This window comes from Petromyzon marinus, chromosome 64, assembly GCF_048934315.1.
Source record: "Petromyzon marinus isolate PM22_M1 ecotype Great Lakes invasive population chromosome 64, UKy_Petmar_22M1.pri1.0, whole genome shotgun sequence".
In the NCBI taxonomy this organism is placed as follows: Eukaryota; Metazoa; Chordata; class Hyperoartia; order Petromyzontiformes; family Petromyzontidae; genus Petromyzon; species Petromyzon marinus.
Genome location: NC_133730.1, coordinates 7340859 through 7352983, shown reverse-complemented (window position 1 = coordinate 7352983; position 12125 = coordinate 7340859). Strand labels below are relative to the sequence as shown.

At 56.9% G+C, this 12125-nt stretch overlaps 1 protein-coding gene across 1 annotated transcript in view; it reads left to right on the top strand.

Annotated features, from left to right (window-relative positions):
* EFHC2 (EF-hand domain containing 2) overlaps positions 1-7562 on the top strand; it is a 43057-nt gene extending 35495 nt beyond the window's left edge. Inside the window, exon 16 of the mRNA XM_076054119.1 lies at positions 7436-7562. Coding sequence (XP_075910234.1) covers positions 7436-7546 — 111 coding nt within the window. The 3' untranslated portion in view covers positions 7547-7562. The remainder of the gene's footprint in view (positions 1-7435) is intronic.
* Positions 7563-12125: the final 4563 nt, after the last annotated feature.

Sequence of the window (12125 nt, the reverse complement as noted above, 5' to 3'; positions counted from 1 at the left end):
TTGAGATACCCCTACCCCTAGAGATACCCCTACCCCTAGTGATACCCCTAGAGATACCCCTACCCCTAGTGATACCCCTACCCCTAGAGATACCCCTACCCCTAGAGATACCCCTACCCCTAGAGATACCCCTTCCCCGAGAAATACCCCTACCCCTAGAGATACCCCTACCCCTAGTGATACCCCTACCCCTAGAGATACCCCTAGAGATACCCCTGCCCCTAGAGATACCCCTAGTGATACCCCTACCCCTAGAGATACCCCTAGAGATACCCCTACCCCTAGAGATACCCCTACCCCTAGTGATACTCCTACTCCTAGATACCCCTAGTGATACCCCTACCCCTAGTGATACCCCTACCCCTAGAGATACCCCTACCCCTAGAGATACCCCTACCCCTAGATACCCCTACCCCTAGTGATACCCCTACCCCTAGCGATATCCCTACCCCTAGCGATACCCCTACTCCTAAAGATACCCCTACCCCTAGAGATACCCCTACCCCTAGTGATACCCCTACCCCTAGAGATACCCCTAGAGATACTCCTACCCCTAGAGATACCCCTAGTGATACCCCTACCCCTAGAGATACCCTTACCCCTAGAGATACCCCTACCCCTAGAGATACCCCTACCCCTAGAGATACCCCTACCCCTAGAGATACCCCTACCCCTAGTGATACCCCTACCCCTAGAGATACCCCTACCCCTAGCGATATCCCTACCCCTAGCGATACCCCTACTCCTAGAGATACCCCTACCCCTAGAGATACCCCTACCCCTAGTGATACCCCTACCCCTAGAGATACCCCTAGAGATACCCCTACCCCTAGAGATACCCCTACCCCTAGATACTCCTACCCCAAGTGATACCCCTACCACTAGTGATACCCCTACCCCTAGAGATACCCCTAGAGATACTCCTACCCCTAGAGATACCCCTAGTGATACCCCTACCCCTAGAGATACCCTCACCCCTAGAGATACCCCTACCCCTAGAGATACCCCTACCCCTAGAGATACCCCCAGCGATATCCCTACCCCTAGAGATACCCCTACCCCTAGAGATACCCCTACCCCTAGAGATACCCCTACCCCTAGAGATATCCCTACCCCTAGAGATACCCCTTCCCCTAGAGATACCCCTACCCCTAGAGATACCCCTACCCCTAGTGATACCCCTACCCCTAGAGATACCCCTAGAAATACCCCTACCCCTAGAGATACCCCTACCCCTAGTGATACCCCTACCCCTAGAGATACCCCTACCCCTAGAGATACCCCTAGTGATACCCCTACCCCTAGAGATAACCCTACCCCTAGTGATACCCCTACCCCTAGAGATACCCCTACCCCTAGAGATACCCCTACCCTTAGTGATACCCCTAGCGATACCCCTACACCTAGTGATACCCCTACCCCTAGAGATACCCCTACCCCTAGTGATACCCCTACCAGTTGAGATACCCCTACCCCTAGAGATACCCCTACCCCTAGTGATACCCCTAGAGATACCCCTACCCCTAGTGATACCCCTACCCCTAGAGATACCCCTACCCCTAGAGATACCCCTACCCCTAGAGATACCCCTTCCCCGAGAAATACCCCTAGAGATACCCCTACCCCTAGTGATACCCCTACCCCTAGAGATACCCCTAGAGATACCCCTGCCCCTAGAGATACCCCTACCCCTAGTGATACCCCTACCCCTAGAGATACCCCTAGAGATACCCCTACCCCTAGAGATACCCCTACCCCTAGTGATACTCCTACCCCTAGATACCCCTACGCCTAGTTATACCCCTACCCCTAGTGATACCCCTACCCCTAGAGATACCCCTACCCCTAGTGATACCCCTACCCCTAGTGATACCCCTACCCCTAGAGATACCCCTACCCCTAGAGATACCCCTACCCCTAGATACCCCTACCCCTAGTGATACCCCTACCCCTAGCGATATCCCTACCCCTAGCGATACCCCTACTCCTAGAGATACCCCTACCCCTAGAGATACCCCTACCCCTAGTGATACCCCTACCCCTAGAGATACCCCTAGAGATACTCCTACCCCTAGAGATACCCCTAGTGATACCCCTACCCCTAGAGATACCCTTACCCCTAGAGATACCCCTACCCCTAGAGATACCCCTACCCCTAGAGATACCCCTACCCCTAGAGATACCCCTACCCCTAGTGATACCCCTACCCCTAGAGATACCCCTACCCCTAGCGATATCCCTACCCCTAGCGATACCCCTACTCCTAGAGATACCCCTACCCCTAGAGATACCCCTACCCCTAGTGATACCCCTACCCCTAGAGATACCCCTAGAGATACCCCTACCCCTAGAGATACCCCTACCCCTAGATACTCCTACCCCAAGTGATACCCCTACCACTAGTGATACCCCTACCCCTAGAGATACCCCTAGAGATACTCCTACCCCTAGAGATACCCCTAGTGATACCCCTACCCCTAGAGATACCCTCACCCCTAGAGATACCCCTACCCCTAGAGATACCCCTACCCCTAGAGATACCCCCAGCGATATCCCTACCCCTAGAGATACCCCTACCCCTAGAGATACCCCTACCCCTAGAGATACCCCTACCCCTAGAGATATCCCTACCCCTAGAGATACCCCTTCCCCTAGAGATACCCCTACCCCTAGAGATACCCCTACCCCTAGTGATACCCCTACCCCTAGAGATACCCCTAGAAATACCCCTACCCCTAGAGATACCCCTACCCCTAGTGATACCCCTACCCCTAGAGATACCCCTACCCCTAGAGATACCCCTAGTGATACCCCTACCCCTAGAGATAACCCTACCCCTAGTGATACCCCTACCCCTAGAGATACCCCTACCCCTAGAGATACCCCTACCCTTAGTGATACCCCTAGCGATACCCTTACACCTAGTGATACCCCTACCCCTAGAGATACCCCTACCCCTAGTGATACCCCTACCAGTTGAGATACCCCTACCCCTAGAGATACCCCTACCCCTAGTGATACCCCTAGAGATACCCCTACCCCTAGTGATACCCCTACCCCTAGAGATACCCCTACCCCTAGAGATACCCCTACCCCTAGAGATACCCCTTCCCCGAGAAATACCCCTAGAGATACCCCTACCCCTAGTGATACCCCTACCCCTAGAGATACCCCTAGAGATACCCCTGCCCCTAGAGATACCCCTACCCCTAGTGATACCCCTACCCCTAGAGATACCCCTAGAGATACCCCTACCCCTAGAGATACCCCTACCCCTAGTGATACTCCTACCCCTAGATACCCCTACCCCTAGTGATACCCCTACCCCTAGTGATACCCCTACCCCTAGAGATACCCCTACCCCTAGAGATACCCCTACCCCTAGATACCCCTACCCCTAGTGATACCCCTACCACTAGCGATATCCCTACCCCTAGCGATACCCCTACTCCTAGAGATACCCCTACCCCTAGAGATACCCCTACCCCTAGTGATACCCCTACCCCTAGAGATACCCCTAGAGATACCCCTACCCCTAGAGATACCCCTACCCCTAGATACTCCTACCCCAAGTGATACCCCTACCCCTAGTGATACCCCTACCCCTAGAGATACCCCTAGAGATACTCCTACCCCTAGAGATACCCCTAGTGATATCCCTACCCCTAGAGATACCCTTACCCCTAGAGATACCCCTACCCCTAGAGATACCCCTACCCCTAGAGATACCCCTACCCCTAGAGATACCCCTACCCCTAGAGATACCCCTTCCCCTAGAGATACCCCTACCCCTAGAGATACCCCTACCCATAGTGATACCCCTACCCCTAGAGATACCCCTAGAGATACCCCTACCCCTAGAGATACCCCTACCCCTAGTGATACCCCTACCCCTAGAGATACCCCTAGAGATACCCCTACCATTAGAGATACCCCTACCCCTAGTGATACCCCTACCCCTAGTGATACCCCTACCCTTAGTGATACCCCTTCCCCTAGAGATACCCCTAGAGATACCCCTACCCCTAGAGATACCCCTAGTGATACCCCTACCCCTAGAGATACCCTTACCCCTAGAGATACCCCTACCCCTAGAGATAACCCTACCCCTAGAGATACCCCTACCCCTAGAGATACCCCTACCCCTAGTGATACCCCTACCCCTAGAGATACCCCTACCCCTAGCGATATCCCTACCCCTAGAGATACCCCTACCCCTAGCGATACCCCTACCCCTAGTGATACCCGTACCCCTAGAGATACCCCTAGAAATACCCCTAGAGATACCCCTAGAGATACCCCTAGAGATACCCCTACCCCTAGAGATACCCCTTCCCCTAGAGATACCCCTACCCCTAGAGATACCCCTACAACTAGCGATACCCCTACCCCTAGCAATACCCCTACCCCTAGAGATACCCCTACTCCTAGCGATACCCCTACCCCTAGAGATACCCCTACCCCTAGTGATACCCCTACCCCTAGAGATACCCCTACCCCTAGTGATATCCCTACCCCTAGAGATACCCCTAGAGATACCCCTACCCCTAGAGATACCCCTAACGATATCCCTACCCCTAAAGATACCCCTACCCCTACAGATACCCCTTCCCCTAGAGATACCCCTACCCCTAGAGATACCCCTACCCCTAGTGATACCCCTACCCCTAGAGATACCCCTAGAAATACCCCTACCCCTAGAGATACCCCTACCCCTAGTGATACCCCTACCCCTAGTGATACCCCTACCCCTAGAGATAACCCTACCCCTAGTGATACCCCTACCCCTAGAGATACCCCTACCCCTAGAGATACCCCTACCCTTAGTGATACCCCTACCCCTAGTGATACCCCTACCCCTAGTGATACCCCTACCCCTAGAGATACCCCTACCCCTAGTGATACCCCTACCCGTTGAGATACCCCTACCCCTAGAGATACCCCTACCCCTAGTGATACTCCTAGAGATACCCCTACCCCTAGTGATACCCCTACCCCTAGAGATACCCCTACCCCTAGAGATACCCCTACCCCTAGAGATACCCCTTCCCCGAGAAATACCCCTACCCCTAGAGATACCCCTACCCCTAGTGATACCCCTACCCCTAGAGATACCCCTAGAGATACCCCTGCCCCTAGAGATACCCCTACCCCTAGTGATACCCCTACCCCTAGAGATACCCCTAGAGATACCCCTACCCCTAGAGATACCCCTACCCCTAGTGATACTCCTACCCCTAGATACCCCTAGTGATACCCCTACCCCTAGTGATACCCCTACCCCTAGAGATACCCCTACCCCTAGAGATACCCCTACCCCTAGATACCCCTACCCCTAGTGATACACCTACCCCTAGCGATATCCCTACCCCTAGCGATACCCCTACCCCTAGAGATACCCCTACCCCTAGAGATACCCCTACCCCTAGTGATACCCCTACCCCTAGAGATACCCCTACCCCTAGCGATATCCCTACCCCTAGAGATACCCCTACCCCTAGCGATACCCCTACCCCTAGTGATACCCGTACCCCTAGAGATACCCCTAGAAATACCCCTAGAGATACCCCTAGAGATACCCCTAGAGATACCCCTACCCCTAGAGATACCCCTTCCCCTAGAGATACCCCTACCCCTAGAGATACCCCTACAACTAGCGATACCCCTACCCCTAGCGATACCCCTACCCCTAGAGATACCCCTACTCCTAGCGATACCCCTACCCCTAGAGATACCCCTACCCCTAGTGATACCCCTACCCCTAGAGATACCCCTACCCCTAGCGATATCCCTACCCCTAGAGATACCCCTAGAGATACCCCTACCCCTAGAGATACCCCTAGCAATATCCCTACCCCTAGAGATACCCCTACCCCTAGAGATACCCCTTCCCCTAGAGATACCCCTACCCCTAGAGATACCCCTACCCCTAGTGATACCCCTACCCCTAGAGATTCCCCTAGAAATACCCCTACCCCTAGAGATACCCCTACCCCTAGTGATACCCCTACCTCTAGTGATACCCCTACCCCTAGAGATACCCCTACCCCTAGAGATACCCCTACCCTTAGTGATACCCCTACCCCTAGTGATACCCCTACCCCTAGTGATACCCCTACCCCTAGAGATACCCCTACCCCTAGTGATACCCCTACCCCTCGAGATACCCCTAGAGATACCCCTACCATTAGAGATACCCCTAGTGATACCCCTACCCCTAGTGATACCCCTACCCTTAGTGATACCCCTTCCCCTAGAGATACCCCTAGAGATACCCCTACCCCTAGAGATACCCCTAGTGATACCCCTACCCCTAGAGATACCCTTACCCCCAGAGATACCCCTACCCCTAGAGATACCCCTACCCCTAGAGATACCCCTACCCCTAGAGATACCCCTACCCCTAGTGATACCCCTACCCCTAGAGATACCCCTACCCCTAGCGATATCCCTACCCCTAGAGATACCCCTACCCCTAGCGATACCCCTACCCCTAGTGATACCCGTACCCCTAGAGATACCCCTAGAAATACCCCTAGAGATACCCCTAGAGATACCCCTAGAGATACCCCTACCCCTAGAGATACCCCTACAACTAGCGATACCCCTACCCCTAGCGATACCCCTACCCCTAGAGATACCCCTACTCCTAGCGATACCCCTACCCCTAGAGATACCCCTACTCCTAGCGATACCCCTACCCCTAGAGATACCCCTACCCCTAGAGATACCCCTTCCCCTAGAGATACCCCTACCCCTAGAGATACCCCTTCCCCTAGCGATACCCCTACCCCTAGAGATACCCCTACTCCTAGCGATACCCCTACCCCTATCGATACCCCTACCCCTAGAGATACCCCTACCCCTAGTGATACCCCTACCACTAGCGATACCCCTACCCCTAGAGATACCCCTACCCCTAGCGATACCCCTAGTGATACCCCTACCACTAGCGATACCCCTACCCCTAGAGATACCCCTACCCCTAGAGATACCCCTACCCTTAGAGATACCCCTACCCCTAGCGATACCTCTACCCCTAGCGATACCCCTACCCCTAGAGATACCCCTAGCGATACCCCTACCCCTAGAGATACCCCTAGCGATACCCCTACCCCTAGAGATACCCCTACCACTAGCGATACCCCTACCCCTAGCGATACCCCTACCACTAGCGATACCCCTACCCCTAGCGATACCCCTACCCCTAGAGATACCCCTACCACTAGCGATACCCCTACCCCTAGCGATACCCCTAGCGATACCCCTACCCCTAGAGATACCCCTACCACTAGCGATACCCCTACCCCTAGCGATACCCCTAGTGATACCCCTACCCCTAGTGATACCCCTACCCGTTGAGATACCCCTACCCCTAGTGATACCCCTAGCGATACCCCAACAGCGCCGCTCGCTGCGCGTGTCGCCCTGCCAGGTGAGCGCGGGTGAGGAGGGAGGTGAGGCGGGGGACGAGGTGAGCATGGTGCCCGCCGGCGGGGTGAGCTACGCTCACCTGCTGGAGGAGCTCTTCGGAACGCCTGAGTGACGCGGCGTGGAGCGACAGAGTCGTCCAAGCCCCCTCGAGAACCTCACCACGCCTCACCTTCCCCTCGAGAACCTCACCACGCCTCACCTTCCCCTCGAGAACCTCACCACGCCCTCACCTACCCCTCGAGAACCTCACCACGCCCTCACCTTCCCCTCGAGAACCTCACCACGCCTCACCTTCCCCTCGAGAACCTCACCACGCCCTCACCTTCCCCTCGAGAACCTCACCACGCCCTCACCTACCCCTCGAGAACCTCACCACGCCTCACCTTCCCCTCGAGAACCTCACCACGCCCTCACCTTCCCCTCGAGAACCTCACCACGCCCTCACCTACCCCTCGAGAACCTCACCAACCTCACCACGCCTCACCTTCCCCTCGAGAACCTCACCACGCCCTCACCTTCCCCTCGAGAACCTCACCACGCCTCACCTTCCCCTCGAGAACCTCACCAACCTCACCACGCCTCACCTTGCCATCGAGAACCTCACCACGCCCTCACCTTCCCCTCGAGAACCTCACCAACCTCACCACGCCCTCACCTTCCCCTCGAGAACCTCACCACGCCCTCACCTACCCCTCGAGAACCTCACCACGCCCTCACCTACCCCTCGAGAACCTCACCACGCCCTCACCTTCCCCTCGAGAACCTCACCACGCCCTCACCTTCCCCTCGAGAACCTCACCAACCTCACCACGCCCTCACCTTCCCCTCGAGAACCTCACCAACCTCACCACGCCCTCACCTACCCCTCGACAACCTCACCACGCCCTCACCTTCCCCTCGAGAACCTCACCACGCCCTCACCTTCCCCTCGAGAACCTCACCACGCCTCACCTTTGCTCACCTCACCACGCCCTTACCTTCCCCTCGAGAACCTCACCACGCCTCACCTTTGCTCACCTCACCACGCCTCACCTTCCCCTCGAGAACCTCACCAACCTCACCACGCCCTCACCTTCCCCTCGAGAACCTCACCACACCTCACCTTCCCCTCGAGAACCTCACCACGCCTCACCTTCCCTTCGAGAACCTCACCACGCCTCACCTTCCCTTCGAGAACCTCACCACACCCTCACCTTCCCCTCGAGAACCTCACCACGCCCTCACCTTCCCCTCGAGAACCTCACCACGCCTCACCTTTGCTCACCTCACCACGCCCTCACCTTCCCCTCGAGAACCTCACCACGCCTCACCTTCCCCTCGAGAACCTCACCAACCTCACCACGCCTCACCTTGCCATCGAGAACCTCACCACGCCCTCACCTTCCCCTCGAGAACCTCACCAACCTCACCACGCCCTCACCTTCCCCTCGAGAACCTCACCACGCCCTCACCTACCCCTCGAGAACCTCACCACGCCCTCACCTACCCCTCGAGAACCTCACCACGCCCTCACCTTCCCCTCGAGAACCTCACCACGCCCTCACCTTCCCCTCGAGAACCTCACCAACCTCACCACGCCCTCACCTTCCCCTCGAGAACCTCACCAACCTCACCACGCCCTCACCTACCCCTCGACAACCTCACCACGCCCTCACCTTCCCCTCGAGAACCTCACCACGCCCTCACCTTCCCCTCGAGAACCTCACCACGCCTCACCTTTGCTCACCTCACCACGCCCTTACCTTCCCCTCGAGAACCTCACCACGCCTCACCTTTGCTCACCTCACCACGCCTCACCTTCCCCTCGAGAACCTCACCAACCTCACCACGCCCTCACCTTCCCCTCGAGAACCTCACCACACCTCACCTTCCCCTCGAGAACCTCACCACGCCTCACCTTCCCTTCGAGAACCTCACCACGCCTCACCTTCCCTTCGAGAACCTCACCACACCCTCACCTTCCCCTCGAGAACCTCACCACGCCCTCACCTTCCCCTCGAGAACCTCACCACGCCTCACCTTTGCTCACCTCACCACGCCCTCACCTTCCCCTCGAGAACCTCACCACGCCCTCACCTTCCCCTCGAGAACCTCACCACGCCCTCACCTTCCCTTCGAGAACCTCACCACGCCTCACCTTTGCTCACCTCACCACGCCCTCACCTTCCCCTCGAGAACCTCACCACGCCCTCACCTTCCCCTCGAGAACCTCACCACCCCTCACCTTTGCTCACCTCACCACGCCCTCACCTTCCCCTCGAGAACCTCACCACGCCCTCACCTTCCCCTCGGGAACCTCACCACGCCTCACCTTCCCCTCGAGAACCTCACCACGCCCTCACCTTCCCCTCGAGAACCTCACCACGCCTCACCTTCCCCTCGAGAACCTCACCACGCCCTCACCTTTGCTCACCTCACCACGCCTCACCTTCCCCTCGAGAACCTCACCACGCCTCACCTTCCCCTTGAGAACCTCACCACGCCTCACCTTCCCTTCGAGAACCTCACCACGCCCTCACCTTCCCCTCGAGAACCTCACCACGCCCTCACCTTCCCCTCGAGAACCTCACCACGCCCTCACCTTCCCTTCGAGAACCTCACCACGCCTCACCTTTGCTCACCTCACCACGCCTCACCTTCCCCTCGAGAACCTCACCACGCCTCACCTTCCCCTCGAGAACCTCACCACGCCCTCACCTTCCCCTCGAGAACCTCACCACGCCCTCACCTTCCCTTCGAGAACCTCACCACGCCTCACCTTTGCTCACCTCACCACGCCTCACCTTCCCCTCGAGAACCTCACCACGCCCTCACCTTCCCCTCGAGAACCTCACCACGCCTCACCTTCCCCTCGAGAACCTCACCACGCCTCACCTTCCCCTCGAGAACCTCACCACGCCCTCACCTTCCCCTCGAGAACCTCACCACGCCTCACCTTCCCCTCGAGAACCTCACCAACCTCACCACACCTCACCTTTGCTCACCTCACCACGCCCTCACCTTCCCCTCGAGAACCTCACCAACCTCACCACGCCTCACCTTCCCCTCGAGAACCTCACCACGCCCTCACCTTCCCCTCACCAACCTCACCACGCCTCACCTTCCCTTCGACAACCTCACCACGCCCTCACCTTCCCCTCGAGAACCTCACCACGCCTCACCTTCCCCTCGAGAACCTCACCACGCCTCACCTTCCCCTCGAGAACCTCACCACGCCCTCACCTTCCCTTCGAGAACCTCACCACGCCCTCACCTTCCCTTCGAGAACCTCACCACGCCTCACCTTCCCCTTGAGAACCTCACCACGCCCTCACCTTCCCTTCGAGAACCTCACCACGCCTCACCTTCCCTTCGACAACCTCACCACGCCCTCACCTTCCCCTCGAGAACCTCACCACGCCTCACCTTCCCCTTGAGAACCTCACCACGCCCTCACCTTCCCCTCGAGAACCTCACCACGCCTCACCTTCCCCTCGAGAACCTCACCACGCCTCACCTTCCCCTTGAGAACCTCACCAGAGAACCTCACCACGCCCTCACCTTTGCTCACCTCACCACGCCCTCACCTTCCCCTCGAGAACCTCACCACGCCCTCACCTTCCCCTCGAGAACCTCACCACGCCCTCACCTTCCCCTCGAGAACCTCACCACGCCCTCACCTTCCCCTCGAGAACCTCACCACGCCCTCACCTTCCCCTCGAGAACCTCACCACGCCCTCACCTTCCCCTCGAGAACCTCACCACGCCCTCACCTTCCCCTTGAGAACCTCACCACGCCCTCACCTTCCCCTCGAGAACCTCACCACGCCCTCACCTTCCCCTCGAGAACCTCACCACGCCCTCACCTTCCCCTCGAGAACCTCACCACGCCCTCACCTTCCCCTCGAGAACCTCACCACGCCCTCACCTACCCCTCGAGAACCTCACCACGCCCTCACCTTCCCTTCGAGAACCTCACCATGCCCTCACCTTCCCCTCGAGAACCTCACCACGCCTCACCTTCCCCTCGAGAACCTCACCACGCCCTCACCTTCCCTTCGAGAACCTCACCACACCTCACCTTTGCTCACCTCACCGATTTTTTTTTCCTCTTCCCCCCGAAGCGACATCGTGATTTTGTCGCCTCCTTAACCTGCCGACGCCGCCGGTATTACCGTTGTCGCCGTCGTGATCATTCAATCTTCTAATCCTCGTAACTATCTACAACAACATCGTCGTCGTAGCCATCGCCACCACCACCACCATCACTCGATTCGTCGTTGATTTTTGTTGGCCTCAGGCCACTGCGCAGCAAATCCGCCCGGCTCTGTTATCGATAAGAGCCCTCCCTCCACCGCCCGACCCAGCACAAATAAATGACGAAGATTTCGGTTTGCGGTGCGTAAGTGTTCGACGGCGAAGCGCCGACCATTATTGTTGTTATTTTTCTTGATTTGAATCTTTCGTGACTGCAGGAATCCATACTGTTTGGTTCTTTCGGTAAAGTCACGGAAGGTAGAAAATTAAAACAAAAAATAATATCGAAACGTCGTGATATATTATTTTTTGTTCAAATTTTATACCTACATGACTTTAAAGAACCAAATAGTATGATTATTACTATTCTTCTTCTTCACAAAGGGTTTTTTTGCTTCTTTGGGTTAGATCGCGTAAGTATAGACGCGTCGTGAAACCCGCCGCCACCACCCGAC